Below are 19,513 nucleotides of genomic sequence, written 5' to 3' on the forward strand. Positions count from 1 at the left end.
CGTCCGTCCGTGCGTGCGTCCGTTCGTCTGGTGTGTGGGTGTATCTAGGCATAAGGAAGAACGCTATTGAAAATTGGGTCGCCACGTCAAAATCCAAGATGGCCGCCTTGCGTCTTCCACTTTGTCAACTCACATCACTTCACCGACGGGGGACCTAGGCGTAACGCTTGTTTTAATTGTCTGTCTGGCAGACAAAACAAAATTGAAAATTCCAAACGGGAAACTTACCGTTTTTAGGGACGTCATAAAGGTTACAAACAAGAGGCACGAAGAACTAATTTAACGTGTTAATATGGTGTTGTAAATGACGGTGCATCAAAGGTGGTAAACTTCAGAAAAAATACTTTTTCTACATTTTAAAACTTTTATTTTATTTCTATTTAATTATATATTTGAACAAGATAGAAAACAAATCGCATTTTAATTACCACTCCCAAAACCTCAAATTTTGCAGTAATAATAAATAAGAGCGAGAGTTGCTTTGCAATCAATACGTGTCCCCTGCCTGTGATATTTTCCAAGTTCAAAAAGGGCATAATCTTACTATAATTCACCAAATGTCTGTCCGCCTGTCTGTCTGTTCCCAGGTACCGCAAAAACGGCTGAACTGATCGCAACGAAATTTAGGTTGGGTAAGCCTGGGACCCCCTGGAGTAAAATGGCTATATTGTTTTTCCAAATTTTCCAATTTTTCCAAACACGATGGAATAATATTTACCGATATGAACAGTGATGTGGCTTTTATTGAAATTCTACAAATACTGTTTAGATTTTGATGATTTGTGTGTGATATGATTTAACGGATGTTTATATGAATCGTTTAAAATAAAAAAAGCCTTAAATTTCTGATATTTTGCCTTTTCATTTGGGCCTCCCAATTGAAGCCCACCCTGAGGGAGGGTACCGTTGCTAGTTGTAAAAAATTGACGAAAAGTCCTGAAACTCAAATTTGTTCTGTAACTTATAATAATAAGGGCATGTACCAAGTTTCAGTTGAATATGTTGAAAGGTATGGGGGGAAAGTCTGAAAAACCACAAGTGGGATGGACAGACAGACATACAGAAGGACGGAGATAAAAACCTATAGTACACTCCAGTGAAACTCGTAGGGGACGAATAACCATTTCTTTCACACTTTGGGGCACGTAGGATTTTCGAGGCAGTTTCCTTGGCTGAAGAGCGCAATCCTGGACGGGTTGCCACTCTGATGGAGGACACTCAAACAGCTTATTACCCCAGTCAGTTGGTACTCATATTGCCGACCTGAGTCAACCCACCTGGTGTTAATTCAACGGCACGACGGGGGGGAGGGGGAGGCTTAAACTCAGGACCCTTTATACTTAGGCAGTTAAGACCGAAAAATAGGGCGTATCGTTCATTTTTTCAGGAAAGCACCAAATTTGGCACAGATGTAGTATGGACCTATACAATTGTTTTCCTGAGGGGCGCCCAAAAATTCACAACCCCTGGTGACCGCCATATTGAATTTCAACATGACCGCCCTCTGTGACCTATTTCCCTCAATAATTTCTATACTATGAGCGATAACACCACACTTCCAGTGTCTTACCCCATGTTTTCATGGTCTCTGAATCCAATGGGATCAACTCCAACTTTCTGTCTTGCACCCATGCATCAGACATTGCCTTTACAGGCCCTTGCAGTTTCGGCACGAAGAGGTGTTTTGGAAAGCCATCAGCAGGCAACACACTTGTGTAGGTTGCAGGGAGTGGTTGAATTTGTTTGGGTCCCTCTTTCGATATTATCAATCTTCCACGGTCTTCTCCAGGATCATCCTCTGTTGGGTGCTGGCAGAGCGATATCGCAGTTCCATGGAAGGAATCCTTTGCAGTCACCGAGCTGGGATTGTGGTCGATATTATCTGCTTGTGCTGTCGTGAAAACGCCAGAGCGTAGCTTGGGAGGACAAACAACACCATCGGCTTCAAACTGTTGGATAGCAGCATTTGCAGCACTCGCTGACAATCCCAGGATGCGGTCGTACGACACACACAGTCCTAGACTATAGAAGCGATCTATGAGCTGCCGACTGCGCGTTTCAGAATGTACTTTTAATGCTATGTAGATTGGTACCGGATTTTCCCGGTCTCTGTTGTGGCGAACGGTTTCCCTTTCCTTTGCTGCTGATTTCACACTATTAAATGCAAGCAACTGTGCAATAGTCCTACCTGCTTTTGCAACTGACTCCTCTTTCCCTGTCTGATGCACAATGCTAGGACCTTCTAAAATCATGGTCACCAGAGCTAAGAGAGAACTTGGAATGCTGGCATCTGCGAAAGTCCCATCAAAACAATAATTCCCTTGAAAGATCTGTCTTCTCACTATCTGTGCTGCCCTGGCCAAGTTAATAGCTGCAGCATCGAAGTCGCTTTCGCAAGCTCTCTTCAGAGCATCCCCAACATCAGTGTCAAAAGCTAGCATCACATCATTACCCTTTTTACTGGCTGACAGGGATGGACAGTATGACAGTAAGCTGTCTTTCAAACGTGTGGAATTCACATTCACATCCTCTCCAACACCAAGGTCTATCAGTCGGTCTTTGTAGATGTTCACTAAATCTGCTAACCTAAAGACAGTGGCAAGACCCTGCTCACACTTCCGTGCCTCTTCAATGTAAGACAATAATTCAGCAAAGGCAATGCTACGACACCTTTGATCCTCTTCCCTGTCTGCTTTGTTAGATTGATGACCTAAGAACACTTTAGTTGTAAAGTGCACTTAGACACCGCTTATGATACCTAGCCTCAATAGCCACCATATCTCCTCCAGCAAGTTTTCTTAGCAAGTGAGTGTCTTTCAGCATTACAGCATAGCGTCGGACATTTTCGTCTAAACCAAATGTAGAAGCCCTATGGAGTCCAGCATCTCCACCCAGTCCATCACAAAATAAACAAGTTGGTTCCGATTGCTCACTAATGTGCGACAGATTGATGAGACGACGTGTTTTCACTGGACTACCTCCCTGCTGGGCTTCTGATCCATCTAATGTCCGCTTCTTGGCAGAGGCATACCTATCAATTTTGGAGACAGAAAGTTTACTTCTGCAGGGAGGTAGCTTATGCCATGCCATGATGCCATGATGCAGTGTTCGATATCAATGTGATTTCAATGCCATTGCCGTCATCAATGCGATCGAGGTCGATCTTGAATGGATCGTAGCCCTTTTCCTGTGCTAACTTCAGCTGACCATCCAACAACTTGTAGCTCACATCAGCATCCAAGCGTGTGCCCCTCTTTGGCTGTTGAAGCGATTCTGATGTCGTCTCTTGACAAAGGACACGTAGACTCCAGTCAGTTGATGGGATGTCTGGTGGATCATCATGGCTCCCACTAGGGCGAGGTTGAACCAGGGTGAACTTCTTGAACATTTTCTCAATCTGAAAGAAAGAAATAGGACTTGAAAAAAAATATATAATTCATACATAAAATAAAAGTGACATAATGGACATGTATTACACACAGATAAAGTATTATTATTATTGATTAGATTGTGATTAGATCAACTAATTAAATAATGGCAATCAAACGCTGTGGCAGACATGTCTTACATGGCATACGATAGTATCAAAACATTACATTTGGTGCTAGATGTAGTATGGACCTATACAATTGTTTTCCTGAGGGGAGTTCCAGTGTCTTACCCCACGTAACTTTGATTAATTAATACCATTCCATTGTTATCAGAGACCAATAAAACAATGTGTACCACTTGGAATTGAAATTTTACCTAAAATACTATGAGAGATTCAAGGAAAATGGAAACACCATGGCGGCCATCTTGAAATTAAAGATGATGGATGCCAATCTTTATGCAATTGATCCCATTGGATTCAGAGACCATGAAAACATGGGGTAAGACACTGGAACTGTGGTGTTATCGCTCATAGTATAGAAGTTATTGAGGGAAATAGGTCACAGAGGGCGGTCATGTTGAAATTCAATATGGCGGCCACCAGGGGTTCTGAATTTTTGGGCGCCCCTCAGGAAAACAATTGTATAGGTCCATACTACATCTGTGCCAAATTTGGTGCTTTCCTGAAAAAATGAACGATGCTTCCTCTTAACTGGCTAACTATTAAGCGAGCCACCTTAACCGTCATAAGCCAACACCAGGCTTCAATTTTCCAATACATGGACAAAAATTAAACAATTTAGACCAATCGAATTTTCCGCTTTGGGAAATATCGAGATATCGTTGGGGAATATCGTTGGGGAATATCGAGACTCAGACAAAATTGCGGCTCAGGGGAAATAGGGATCTTGAACAGAAACAACCAGAGGTTAAAAAAAACCCGAAGGGTATGCGAGACTATTGGTGTGTGTGTGTATGTATGTATGTATGTATATATAAAATTGTATGTATGTGTGTGTGTGTGTGTGTGTGTGTGTGTGTGTGTGTGTGTGTGTGTGTGTGTGTGTGTGTGTGTGTGTATCCACATCTATATATTTTTGCTTTAAAATGTTTTTCTCTACAACCGCCTGTCCAATTGATGCAAACTTTAAACATAGGAGGGACACCCCATGGAGAATAGTTTATTCCTAACTCTGACGTCATAGGTCACATGGTATGGCAGACGTATCGAATTAACGAAAAAAAATGGGACATAATTTTCTCTGAAACAGCTCAACAAAACAAATTGAAACTTCGCATATCTCATCAACTCCCAATGGGGTATCTCAGGTGATAACGGTGATGTCATCAGTGAAGTGGTATTACAGGCATAATGGGTTGAATTGAATTGTCGCGCGTTCAGTTACCGATGGTATTTTGGTTCAGAATGAACACGCGAGGCGAGACTATGCTCTCTACGAGTGCAGTTCTCGTTTTGACTATTTTTGGTGCATGTTTTAAAATCATAGATGTGTCTGTCGTTTTAAAAGTGCAGCAAGTAAACTGTTAATACAAGTTAGAAATTACACGAAAAACCAACCCGAGTTTATATGCTTCACAAATTATAACGTAATGAAACATCAGTCACATGAGTATGAAAGTCAGTCATTACCATCAACTTCATGTCTATTGATCGTCCTTACAAATCAGCTTTTAATTTATTTCACATCCACCTTAGCATGAAATGACTTCTGAGGACATGGCATCAATCATTGCACATGAGCATGTGGAAGGTGATCTTTAGAATGACATAAGTTGTTTTTGATGTTTAATGGGGCCACAATTATCCTATATTCTTATGGGGTTGGCCAGAGAAAGTCTTTCATAAACTCACTGGCCAGGCATGATGTTCAACCAAGTAGGTGAGGGCAGGAATTTGTAATTTGTTCATGGTGCAGCTCTTCGTGAAGGACACCATGGGATACATACCCTGAGCTAGTTAACATGCCCCATTCCTCGTAATGGGGACGAAGATACACCTTAATCCACCATCCGGGCTAAACAAATTCCCTACTTATTACATGGTGGTTCTTCTTCTTCACGACAATCGGTGCACACTAATCTATACAAACCTACCTGGTCTAAAATCATCACTGCCTACCCCCTACAAACGTAATAATATATATAAAAAATATGTGGATATATATATATATATACACAAAGAATTAAGTTAAGCACCCCTACACAACGAATTAAGGTAAGCACCCCCTAATATATATTCTTTGTGTATATGTATACATTGGCATATATTCTAAGGTATGTGAGATCAAATAATGATTGGTATGACATTAGCAATTATCCATTGATGAAATGCAGATGAGTGCACTCGTAGGGTTGAGTTGGGTTGAGTAGTGATCCGATCACGTGGGTCCTACACACGTTATTGACGCAAAGATCGCTAGAGGTCTTCTCAGAACAATGACTGTACGTTAGAAAACATAAACGTCATCCACACTGTCCGTGATGGACCTATAGCTCCATACTTAAATTGAGGTGAAAATATGCCTAAAATTCCCAAAAAATTTCACCTTAAATTATTCGGAATAAAATATTGAAAACGGCATGATTGTTATGTTTTTATGTGACCATAATATCACTTCTCCAGAAAATATAGCAATATCATGGGTATATTACACTGTTTTGACGACAACAAACTTGTAATGTGCGAGGTTGTAAAAAAACGGGGGGGGGGTGCTTAACTTAATTCTTTGTGTATATATATTGCGGTTTTAGAACCCCTCACTTGTAAATGCTTGTAAATAATAACTCTTGTAAATATTCTATCATTTAATAAGGTCGCACCCATAGTTAGTCCACAAGCAACACGTAGGACACCATAGGACTTTCAGTTATTTCCGTAATATGTGTTTCAGATAAGGCTGTGTTCCCAATAGTTGAATCTGCGTTGTATTAATTAAAGATAGGCCCCATTCCGTTCATTTTGCACTCTCTCTCTCTAAATTGGTTATACGGCCTTGCCAGCAGCGTTCGCTGCATTGAGCCTTCACTGCCTTAAGCGCTCGCCCCGGCCCCAATTACGCACGCGGTCAAGCTGGAGAAGAAGGGGGGCGGAGCGCCCAGAATGAGGCGTGGCCCTGTCAACGAACCAACCAGGGCTGAGGTGAGCTTACTGGTGGGCGTGGCGTGGCTTGATCTCTAAGCGCACTATATAGGCACACACGCCAAGCCCTTTCACGGACTGCGCGGGGACGGCTGATTGTGGAAGGACTGTGCAGCAGGGAGCGATCGATTGTCACGGACTTCTTTCAGCAGGCTCCGGTTTCATGAACTCGTTTGAAAGGAGAGAGGGAGAGAGGGAGAGAGGGAGAGAGAGAGACGCACATATTACGTATGCAGCAGTCCAGCCCTCGCATATGTAAAGGTCCGGTCACGCGCCAACGACACGCGAAGCTGCCGGCCGTTCTTCGCCGCGGACGCGGAGCCGGACTCGAGTGGACCGGAGCCGGATTCCATCGCCTGGACCATCTGCTTGGACCTTCCTCCCCTACCCATCACCATCCCGTGTAAGTCTGTCTGTTTGTCCTGGGGTTATGTAAGACTGTATAGATAAGCTTGCTCTGTGTCCTGCTTCTTCTTCTTCTTCTTGTACATTCTTCCCTTTCGTTTCCTCTTCTTTGGTTGTTGTAATAAATCCTTTGTTCTTCCTTACCTTTTGGTTTCCTCTCCATTCGATCGTCTTCGTCCTTTCTCTCCATTGAGTACCTGTGGCACGATTTGGGAAACCGCTCAGGATCGGGTTTAGTCCTTTGTTAATGGCTCGGGCTTCGGATTGCTAAACCGCTCGGGCAATTTCCATCTTGTCCGCGGTCCGAGCGGGAGTTATCTTCCTGCTTTGCGGTCGGATTGGCACTCAGGTATTTGGGACTCCATTGACCAATCACCCTGGCCAATCTCAACCGGGAAGGAGCGTCATAATTTCCAGGATTAGGGGACGGCCAGCTTACAAGACAAGGGGACTAACCCCCCCTTGATAAGGGGAGAGCCGACCCCCGAATATATTTTATATCTATATATATATCTGTGCAGCGTCTGTCCTGTGTTGTGTTGAGTTGTCCTGTGTTGTCCTGTGTTGTCACTGAACTACTTTCTCAAACTTTTGTGAAACCGTACCAAACTTCTGGAATGCACATATCTCTCCCGTCGGTATGTCCTAAGGGTATTTTTTTTGAAAAATCTTCCAACTTTTTTTTTTTTGGGGGGGGAATCTTTTTGGGAAAAAAATTTTTTTTCAACTTCAATTGTTTATTAAATGTGATATCACGTATATTACAAATACATTTGTGCAAAATAATTGTTTGAATTACGATTGGTTTAAACCATGACAAAACGGCAACTCGGGTACAGTCATTTATCTATATATCTACACATCTGGGCAGTGTCTGTGTTCTCACTTAACGACTCCCTCAAACTTTTGTTTCTGTGGTTGTGAAGTGTTTTTAATAACGTTGTAGTGGTTTTGAATCACGTGGTGGTGAGGTATTTTGAATTATGTAGTGGTGAGGTGTTTTTAAATGACATGCTGGTGAGGTGTTTTTAAATCACATGGTGGTGAGGTGTTTTTAAATCACATAGTGGTGAGGTGTTTTAATCACATGGTGGTGAGGTGTTTTTAAATCACATGGTGGTGAGGTGTTTTGAATTAATTGGTGGCGAGGTATTTATAATTACGTGGTGGTGAGGTGTTTTTAATTATGTGATGGTGAGGTGTTTAGAATTAGTTGGTGATGAGGTGTTTAGAATTAGTTGGTGATGAGGTGTTTTGAATTACTTGGTGGTGAGGTGTTTTTAAATGATGTGGTGGTGAGGTGTTTTTAATTTAGTGGCTGTGAGGTGTTTTTATTACGTGTTTTATGGCTGTGAGGTGTTTTTACTTTTGTGGTGGTGGTGTTTTTATTACGTGTTTTATGGCTGTGAGGTGTTTTTATTACGTGTTTTATGGCTGTGAGGTGTTTTTATTACGTGTTTTATGGCTGTGAGGTGTTTTTATTTCGTGTTTTATGGCTGTGAGGTGTTTTTATTACGTGTTTTATGGCCGTGAGGTGTTTTTATTTTTGTGGTGGTGAGGTGTTTTTATTATGTGTTTTATGGCTGTGAGGAGTTTTTATTATGTGTTTTATGGCTGTGAGGAGTTTTTATTATGTGTTTTATGGCTGTGAGGTGTTTTTATTACGTGTTTTATGGCTGTGAGGTGTTTTTAATTTCGTGGTGGTGAGGTGTTTTTATTACGTGTTTTATGGCTGTGAGGTGTTTTAAATTACTTGGTGGTGAGGTGTTTTAAATTACTTGGTGGTGAGGTGTTTTGAATTACTTGGTGGTGAGGTGTTTTGAATTACTTGGTGGTGAGGTATTTTGAATTACGTGGTGGTGAGGTGTTTTGAATTACATGGTGGTGAGGTGTTTTGAATTACTTGGTGGTGAGGTGTTTTGAATTACGTGGTGGTGAGGTGTAATCGTCCCAAACTTCCAGTCTGCACCTACCCCTCCCCTATGTATGTGCAGAGGGGTTCTTTCTTGAAAAAAAAACATTCAACCTAAATTGCCTACAAAAATGTAATATCACAAACACAACAAATACATTTGTGCAAAGTAATTGTTTGTATTATGATTGGTGAAAATCATGACAACACAGCAACTCAGGTACAGTCATTAGCCTCAGTTAAAATAAGCCCGTTCCTCAGTACCTGCACGAGCCGAGCCAAGCTAGTATATATATATATTGTTACGGATTCGTCACTTCCGTTGTTGTGGTTTTCATCCACTGTAAACATTTTTGATTCCATGTTCTATTATTGTTGTCCTAAGGGATAGAGATTACTATTTTCAAAAGGTAAAAAGTTAATGTTTTAAATGAAACCGGAACCGGACGACGACGAAGAGGAAGAGGAGAAAGAAAAGGCGGAGCGAGTGATTCGGAGAAGAAGCCGAGCTGCTTCAAGGTCTGGAGCGAACGATTGGCGAACGAGAGTCACGAGTGAACTTTGAGTTTCCCAGGAAAGGGATTCCTGCGACAGAGGTGTTATCGCTGTGACAGATCAACCTGCGTGTCAGGTTTTGCGGTTGATTCCGAGGAGAATCATCGTAGTGCCGTTACGCCTCGAGAACGGGCCATCGGCCATTTTGACCCGCGCGCTTTGCGCTTCGCTCAAGGTTTTTCACTTCGCTTTAACCATTTTTCACCGCATTCAGACGTTAATCTGGTGTGCGTGTGTCACGTGACTTTTGAGTGGGAAATCTGCGGTTCGCCGATTTGGAGCCATGGAACATCCATACCCGAGGGTGTGATTTCCCAGTCACCTTGAGGGCACCTTTGCTCAGCTTTGGCAGCGGGACTGTGACTGTCATCCAAACGGGATTCTGGTCTCGATAGGACATCGTTCTGACGATCGCTGGAGCGGATCGACTTTGGCTGGTTGTGCCGGAATAGAGACATTGGGGAATGTTCTTCTTTTCACTCACTTGGAGCACAGTGAGTTATATTGTACGAACCTGATGGTACCATCATAGGAAATATATATTGGTTGTACAATTGATTACTATTGTTGTTGTACTGTTATTCTTGTGTGATCCTAATACAATATTTGTTTGTTGGTAACAATTGGTGTGGCTTCACCATTGATCTTTGACCTACAGAATAACACATCTTTCTGCCGTGACTCCTCTCGGGGCTCGGATGTACACCGTGACCGGGGTTTTGGGAGGAGCACGTAACAATATATATACATACAGTAACGTGAAAAAGTAAGTACACCCCATGTAAAGTTTTGACTTTTTCAACATATTTCAACATACAGCTATTTGATCTTCATTTCAACAATATTGATAGAGGTGATATAATATGACAAATATCATGAAACATTTACATTTTGTAGTCCATTGTATAATTTAAATAAACATAAATGCAAATTTCGCATGTGGAAAAAGTAAGTACACCCCTACATTTATCACTACGTCAAATACCTAAAATTAGAATCAGGTGCACCAGCTCAGGTGCAAATGATTAGAACATCGTTAGAGAGGATCTTGGAGGAACCTGTCTTATTTAAACCTCAGACATTTAGTTTGGTTTGCTCTTTGTTGTTGAAGTGTGCGGCGTCACCATGCCTAGATCAAAAGAGCTCTCTGAGGCCTTCAGAAAGAAGGTTATAGATGCCTACGAGTCTGGGAAGGGATTTAAAAAGATCTACAAACAATTTGAAATTAATCATTCGACTGTCCAGAAGATCATCTACAAGTGGAGAAGATTCCAAACAACTACCAACTTGTTCAGGCCAGGCCGCCCCAGCAAGTTCAGCCCGAGAGCAGACCACAAGATGCTGAAAGAAGTCTCTAAGAACCCCAGAATGTCATCACCAGACCTACAGGTAGCTCTTGCCACTGTTGATGTCAAAGTGCACAAGTCTACCATTAGAAAGAGGCTGCACAAATTTGATCTACATCAGAGGTGCACCAGGAGGAAACCTTTGCTGTCCAGAAAGAACATCAGGGCAAGACTAAAGTTTGCCAATGAACACCTAGGCAAAGACCAGCACTTTGGAACAATGTGCTCTGGACAAATGAGTCAAAGGTAGAGCTATTTGGCCACAGTACCAGAAGACATGTTTGGCGAAAACCAAAGACAGCATTTGACCACAAGAACCTGATACCAACTGTAAAGCATGGTGGTGGAAATATTATGATTTTGGGCAGCTTTGCTGCATCAGGGTCTGGGCAGCTCACCATCATATAATCCACTATGAATTCTTCATTGTACCAGAGGGTGCTTGAGGATAATGTGAGGCCATGTGTCAGAAAGTTGAACCTCAACCGAAGGTGGACCTTGCAACATGACAATGACCCTAAACATACCAGTAAATCCACCAAGGAATGGCTGAAAAGAAAGAAATGGAGGGTTCTGGAATGGCCAAGTCAAAGCCTGGATCTAAATCCCATCGAGATGTTGTGAGGGGATTTCAAACGAGCTGTGCATGCAAGAAACCCCTCAAACATCGCACAGCTGAAAGAACTCTGCATGGAGGAGTGGGCAAAAATTTCTCCCAGTCGATGTCAGAGACTGGTAGACAGTTATAAGAAACGCTTACTTGAGGTTGTTTCTGCCAAAGGGGGCAATACCACCTATTAGAGCCAAGGGTGTACTTACTTTTTCCACATGCGAAATTTGCATTGATGTTTATTTAAATTATACAATGGACTACAAAATGTAAATGTTTCATGATATTTGTTATATTATATCACCTTTATCTATCAATATTGTTGAAATTAAGATCAAATAGCTGTATGTTGAAATATGTTGAAAAAGTCAAAATTTTACATGGGGTGTACTTACTTTTTCACGTGACTGTACCTACAATAGGGGTTTTTCCAGGACATGCAATCATACTTTTTCATAAGCAAGCTGTATTTAAATAAATTTATCTTTTATAGTGAGGGAGAATAGTGGAGCCAATGTGCCCTCAAAGATGAAAGACCTGCTTAAGCGGATTGAGGAGTTTTTAAGCTTCAAGAAAACGTCTTGACATCAGGGAAATGTCATCGACAGCTGTAATGACATCAAGTTGAACACTAATCCTATTATGGAGATACTGTTAGGTTTCACATTGATTTAATGAGAACATTTACAACAAAACACGATTGTAAGTGACATGACACACAATCGAAATATCCGCATTGCCTAGGGATCTCGTTTTGGGTGATGTGCTTGATGGCCTTGATTTTTGGACACATTTCAGAATGTTATTTATTGCAGATACATAAATGACATGGAAATCTAGACACTGCTGCTTCACTACCAAAAGTAACTGAAATATTGACCATCACCAAAACATATGCCGAGAGGATTTATTTTTCGTCTTTCTATGGGAACGTGTGAGGCTATGAGGTCGTCCACCAGCTCAAAATGTGACCAAGACTGTCCATGGGCATTTGTCGAGCCTAGAGCCAGATGTCCGCTGCAAGGCCTGAGAGAAATACTGCAAATTTTGTCTCAAAACTATTTTTTTGTGGTCGCAGACGCTGTATTACATTTAATTGGTGTGTGGACTCGCACACCCAAACACTCGCTCTCTCTCACCAACAGACAGATTACAACAGTCTCACCCATCACTTCGGGAATGTGTGAAGATAATAAGCAGGTATTGCTAGGCCAAATCCATCTTTCATATATTTCTTTCCCCACGGCCGACGTCTCCTGCATGGTGAAATGAGAAGAAAAAAATAAAACCACGCATACAACTAAAACGAACCATATTTTATTTACACTACGGAAAAACAAATCAGTGCTGCACAACCACAATAAATCAACCCATCATTACAAATCCTTAAAAACAATATGTCATGTCACTATGTTGCTGTGGCACAAAAGACCAGCACAGCAAGCTTTATTCAAAATTGGATGCACAACAACATTTTACTATCAGCCCTAGATTCGTCCAATATAAATGCATAATGCATCTTGAACTGAAAAGTGAGTTTAAAATGCTGTTGCCAAATTGGCAATGTCCACATCTATTGTAACCAAGACAGTCCAGAGCAGAAATGTGCTCAAAATGCAGATTTACTCGATTCAAGTATTTCAGGCTTGTAGTTGGTGAATTCCCTTTTCACGCTCACACACAAATTGTTGAATGAAATGAATGAATGATCGTTTTAAGGCCATTTTCCCCGCTAGAGCGGAGGTTAGCCTTGTAGCGGCCCCATGACAATCATGGTTCCCTGTTTGAGGCAATGTTTTTATGGCCGGATGCCCTTCCTGACGCCAACCCTTGGTCACGCTCTTACGATGCGCAAGGATACGGTGTACCTATTCTAAATCGGGGTACACACCGTGATCATTCATCCCAGCAATCTGGTACTCAATTTGCCGACCTCGGAAGGATGACAGGCTGAGTCAACCCCCCTGGCGTTAATTCAGCGATCGACCGGGATTCGAAACCAGGATCCTAGGATCCCAAGCCGGCACCCTAACCGCTAAGCCAACACCAGGGCATCACACACAAATTGTTAATAAAGCATTTTATTATCGACACAAAATGTCGAATTTTCATCTTCTGTGATGACATGAATGTTTAAGTCTTACAAGAGCACCTCAGAACAGAAAAATGGATACCTTTTGTTCTCCTGACAAAGGTGATAGAATACTTATAAAATAAAATAAAAAAACATGTTGGTTAGCATGCATATGCGTGCACATGACATGTTGGTGTGTGCGAGCACATGAGTACGCACGACTACATACAACCTCAAACCACCTTTCCATCACCAATGGCAGTGGTGTTACATCAGTGTTTGGCACCTGTGCATGAAGCACACCTTTCCCGTGAAAGGAATGTAAGTTGTTCATATCAAAAATGGCGCTAGCTGTGCAAAGGTTATCAGCAAACTTCAGGAGTGAGATCAGGGATCTGGGGAAGCGGGGATGAGGCCCTTGGAGAAGGAGATATGAGTGGGAGTAAGGAGTTGCGAGGAAAGAAGGGAAAACAAAGATTTTAAGAAAGGGCTTTGAAGGAAGTAACAGGAAGCACGTGCACACACTCTCTTCCCGTTCCAGGCCCCACACAGGTGCCGTTCGAGGCCCCACACAGGTTCCGTTCCAGGCCCCACACAGGTCCCGTTCCAGGCCCCACACAGGCTTGGCTACTGATTGCAGCTAAGGATCCAGGTAATGTAGCAAGTTTACGCCCCCGTGAGTACGTAGGTGCGAGAGCAAGAAGGTGCGAGACCAGTATAATTTCTGGCTCCACCCCTTAGAGCCCTGGTGCAGGGTCACAAGGTCAAATACCAAAATATGCAATTATGGGCACATTTTCATATATTTATTAAACTGTTTATGCAATAAATGTTGGGGAACGAAAAAAAGATGAAACTTTTTTTGCATTTAACCCCTGGTTCATGGCCCAGCGTTTTTTTTTTTTTTTGGTGTACTGAATCGAGGCTCATGAAAGAGCTGACATTTACTTCACAAACAAATCAACCAGACAAACAAAATATATAAAAAGAGGGAGCGCAAGACAAGATGGGGAGAGAAGGGGAAGCACACAAACACTTGAGAGCACACAACATTTGAGAGCAGGGAGATGTGTGGGAGGGAGAGGGCTTGGGGGGAGGAGGCATGGGAAGGGGGGGGGGGTGGGAGAAGTATAAGACACAAGGACACCAAGGACTTCCAGGATAGAAGTTGGTATTTCAAAAAAGTGGAATTTGGGTGAAATTAGCGGGGGTAGAAAAGATCAAGATTCTGCAACTGGACCTAACGGCATCAGCCCACGGGTCCTAAAATCCTGTTCTTCCGCTCTTTCACTCCCTCTCTCTGTTCTCTTCACCCTCTCTTTTGCTCAAGGTCAACCGCCATCTGCTTGGAAATCAGCCAACATCACCACTTTGCACAAAAAAGGTGCAAAAACAGATCCTAGCAACTACAGACCAATCAGCCTTCTCCCAATTATCAGCAAAGTCACGGAATCCATCATTGCTTCAGATATGAAATCTTTCCTCTTCTCCAATGGCTTGATCTCTGATCATCAATTTGGTTTCAGACCAGGTCACTCTACTCTGGACATGCTGCTTCTGCTGTCTCAACAATGGATGGAGGTCCTCAATGCCAAAAAGGAAATTAGAGCTGTCTCCCTCGACATATCACGTGCCTTCGATACGGTCTGGCACCCCGCTCTGCTCACCAAACTCTCCTCCTTTGGTATCCATGGAAATCTCCACGCATGGCTGGCAGACTTCCTCTCTAGCCGTCATCAACGTGTGGCCCTGAATGGGTTTCTCTCATCTCCTCTTCCTGTTCAGGCTGGAGTTCCCCAAGGCAGTGTTCTGGGCCCTGTGCTTTTTCTGGTCTTCATCAATGATCTCTCTGACTCTCTTGAAAATCCTCTCTATCTCTTTGCTGATGACTCCACTCTATGCCGCTCCATTCCTCATCCCTCAGATCGGCAGTCTGCGGCCTCCTCACTCTCTGCAGACCTGGACAAAATCACAGACTGGGCAAACAAGTGGAACATGTCTTTCAATCCTGACAAATCTCACACTCTTACGATGTCTCTCCGAAAAGACTGACTGGACAACCCTCCCATCTACTTTCTGAATAATCCTCTCCAATAAGTTCTGTCACTCAAGCTTTTTGGTCTCACTATCTGCCATGGTCTTTCCTGGGAAAACCACATTTCCACGCTGGCCTCCAAAGCCAGTCGCCGACTGGGCATCCTCCGTCGTGCGAAGTCCTTCCTTGGCACACCTGAGCTCCTCACCACATACAAGGCTTTCATCCACAGCTCAATGGAGTACTGCTCTCCCCTCTGGGCTGGTGCTCCTGCCTCACACCTAGCTCGTCTTCACACTGTTGAAACCAAAGCGTTCAGAATCATTGGAATCTCCCGCGATGACGCTATCTCCGAGGGCCTTTCACTTAATCACCGCAGGCAGGTTGGTGGTCTTTCCGTCTTCTACCGACTCCTCTCCGGCCTTGCTCCCCCAGCTCTCTCTGGGCTCTGTCCCCCAAATATTCCTGCAGGTCGCACAAGATCTGCCTGCAACGCTCTTATGGTTAAACTGCCAAAATCAAGACTCTCTGCTCACCTTCACTCCTTCATTCCTCTTTTCTCCCACCTCTTGACCAAACTCCCTCACTCTCTTCAAGCCCACTCCTCCCTCCAGGTCTTTAAAACGGCTGTTCACCACCATCTCTTATCTTCCCCAATCCAAAACCTTGATCTTTTCTACCCCCGCTAATTTCACCCCAAATCCACTTTTTTGAGGTGACTTTTGACTTCTTTCCTGGACGTCCTTGGTGTCCTTGCGTTTTATACCTATCCTGCCTCTCCCCAGGCCCTCTCCCTCCAAAAACATCTCCCGATGTTCCTGCTCTCAAATGTTGTGTTTGTGTGCTTCCTCCCCTTCTCTCCCCATCTTGTCGACCGCTCCCCTTTTTATATACTTTGTTTGCTTGTTTGTTTGATTTGTTTGTTTGATAAATGTTAGCTCTTTCACGAGCCTCGACTCTGTACACAAAAAAAAAAGGAAAAAAAAAAAGGTTTCGGATGGGGGAAGATAATTAGAGATGGTGGTGAACAGCTGTTTTAAAGACCTGGAGGGTGGATTGGGATTGAAGAGAGTGAGGGAGTTTGTTCCAGAGGTGGGAGAAAAGAGGAATGAAGGAGTGAAGGTGAGCAGAGAGTCTTGATTTTGGCAGTTTAACCATTAGAGGGTTGCAGGCAGATCTTGTGCGACCTGTAGGAATATTTGCGGGACAGAGCCCAGAGAGAGCTGAGGGGGACATAGGGCCACAGGTGTCTAAATAGAAGCATTTTTAAACTCCAAATTTGATATTGGGTCATTTCTGGTGGAACATTTTGGCATCTTTCAACTTTACTGTAGGTGGGAGGCGTGGGGATTTGCGATGGCGCGCCATCGACTTCGCTCTGTTTTTAAGGCCTTCTCTCTTGATTCTTGAAGAGATCAACTTATAAAATGGGTCGTGATATCCTGATGTCCGTCTGTTAACTTTTTGCTCTTTTTGCTACTCCTCCATTGTCACCGGGCTGATTGTTCTGAAACTTGACACATAAATACAAGACGGCAGGCCTCACAATCGCTCAGGCTTCGATATTTCGATTGCGGATCATGGGGACTCCCAGGGGGGGTTAACATCCAAACTTCGGATCCCTTATTTACCAACCAATTGCTGAAACCCGATACAGCCCTTCTACTCAATGGTCCACAGGATCGCCCGGTGTTAGATGTTTCGATTTTGTATCAGGGGGCCTCCCAAGAGATCAAGGGGGCCCCCCAAAATCAGCAGTGTTCTGAACTACAACCTCAAGAGATGACAGTCAGCCCACGCGGGGCTATTTGTTATTTTTGTCATGAGCAGAGATAATAACAAAAACAAACCCATCAGCCTTCAAAACATGACTGTTTTGCAAAAGGCCTCAACTTGTGGCCTAAACTTTGGAGACATCCCCAAATACGTCTCTCCGGCCAAACCATCCGGCCCTATAGCCCACGATAGTCCGGCGCAGACCCTGGGTGAACTGAGCTGACAACCGACCACACTGCGTGTTCTCTGCAGAAGAGAGTGCTTGGTCCAAAGGATCCAGGAGGTCTTGCACAACATCTCCACCCCAAGGAAACTGTACAGATGCACAAAGATGAAGAATGAAGATTTCTTACTGTGCTCTGGCAACAGGAAACAGCTGTGCACCACACTTTGAAAAATTACAATCACTTTGCAGTCTTGAGATAAAGATTAGCAAAAAGAACATTAACACACACTTGGAACACAGTGGATAAAAAGACACCTTTTGTCATTGTTTTTGCTTGTAGAATTTACCTGTCCGTTTAAACACGGGACAGAGCTTACCTCTTTCAACAAAGCAAAATCAAAGAGTTATCAGTTTAATATTGCTTTTAGATCCGATTGCTTCACCACATGGCATTCAAATTGATCGAGCAACACTTTAACCCAGAAAATGCAATATTTTGAGCGTTTAAAAATATAGTACTCCTCGGAACCAGATACTATTTGCTCAACTTGAAAAACATCGACACCTCAATATAGTCAACATAGTCCTCATCAATGTACCATACTCTTTGCAGAGAGTCACTACTGCTGAAGCATTGCCTGGGCAAGGGTTGCTTTAGGTGGTTTGCAGTTGCCTTCCCAGCCACAATTCAGGGCAGGAATTTACAATTTGACCAGGGTGTCTGCGAAACCTGGCCTACTCTGTGCAAAGGACACCATGGCATCTTTAACATCCACCATACTCATACTGGCACTGAAGCGCCTTACCCTTCCATGAGCCAAGATTTCGTTATATCGGGGTGTGTTTACCCCCGCCACCAAAGGTGGATGGAGGTTATGCTTTCACCCCTGTCTGTCTGTTTGTTTGTCTGCCTGTGAACAGGATATATCGATATATCAAAACGTTGTGGACGGATTCGGACAAAATTAGGTGGAGAGGTTGGGTTTGTCTAAAAGAATTTGATTTTGGAGAATATCTGGATCCAGATACTAGAATTTTTTAAGCGATTCTTTACTATTGAGAGATTCAGCCAAAAACGATATGTACCACATAAAACACAATGTCAGTTTGTGTGTTTGTACAGATGTCTGTCCCCCTTCATAAGGGTAGGTTTTAAAGGCCAATGTTTTAACATGAATGTGTGTTCGCTATGGTCTATTGCTGAGGATAAAACAAACTCGAAAAACATTTTCCATGAAAGAGTAATTTTGTCTCTTCTCTTGGAATTGTAGACGGAGGCTTGCAAACTGGGCCTCAAGGGCGGTGTACAGAAGAGTTTTTTTTAAAAACTGATAAATACAAGGTGCAGGGAGGTGAAATTTGCAGCAAGTGATGGGCAACATACGCAGAGTAAAACAAATGTTCATTTTCATCCATAGGATGTCTAATAAATAAAGAAGATATAAGCACACCTGTTCCCTGCTTGTCGTTAAAGGCGGCAAAAAGGGTTGGCATCAGGAAGGGCATCCGGCCGTAAAACATTGCTTCAAAAAAGGGGACCGAAAAACAACAACAACCACAGTTCCCGAAAAAGGCCAACCCCCGCTTGCGGGGAAAAATGGCCTCTAAAGGTGTTTTTTTTTTTTGGTTTTTTTTGACACTAGGCCGAGGCTTCAGACTTTGGCATGCTCAAGAAGTTGCACCATCGAATAGACTGTTCCAACCCGTAATTTTTAATGGGCGTTTTACTAGTACGGGCTTTTTACAAGTACAGCATGGTATTTCAAAAAGTTATGGATGGATTTGGATGAAGCTTGGTGGACGAGTTGGGTGTGTGTCAAGGAAGAATTTATTCGATTTGGGTGAAGATCCAAATCCAGATCGGGCTACCAGAATTTTAAATGATTCTTCACCATTGAGATATGGGGCCAACAATGATGTATATAATCACACGCTATCTCAGGAAGTAGCGGACGAGTTATGACAAAACTTGGTGGATGAGATGGGTAGGTGACAAGAACAAGCCGATTAGATTATGGTTCATGTCGAATCCAGAGCAGGCCTCTCAGTAGGATACAAAACGTAAACTGTTCATCCTCGCGGAGGTGTGTGCTCTACTAAGT

General features: G+C 43.1%; 1 protein-coding gene across 1 annotated transcript in view; it reads right to left on the reverse strand.

Moving 5' to 3' along the window:
* Positions 1-12,661: 12,661 nt before the first annotated feature.
* The window catches only part of LOC137437550 (glucoside xylosyltransferase 1), a 31,551-nt gene continuing 24,699 nt past the window's right edge, over positions 12,662-19,513 (reverse strand). The window contains exon 6 of the mRNA XM_068131968.2: positions 12,662-17,558. Coding sequence (XP_067988069.2) covers positions 17,370-17,558 — 189 coding nt within the window. The 3' untranslated portion in view covers positions 12,662-17,369. The remainder of the gene's footprint in view (positions 17,559-19,513) is intronic.

The sequence above is a fragment of the Myxine glutinosa genome, chromosome 12, assembly GCF_964187855.1.
Source record: "Myxine glutinosa chromosome 12, kmMyxGlut1.1, whole genome shotgun sequence".
Taxonomy (NCBI): Eukaryota; Metazoa; Chordata; class Myxini; order Myxiniformes; family Myxinidae; genus Myxine; species Myxine glutinosa.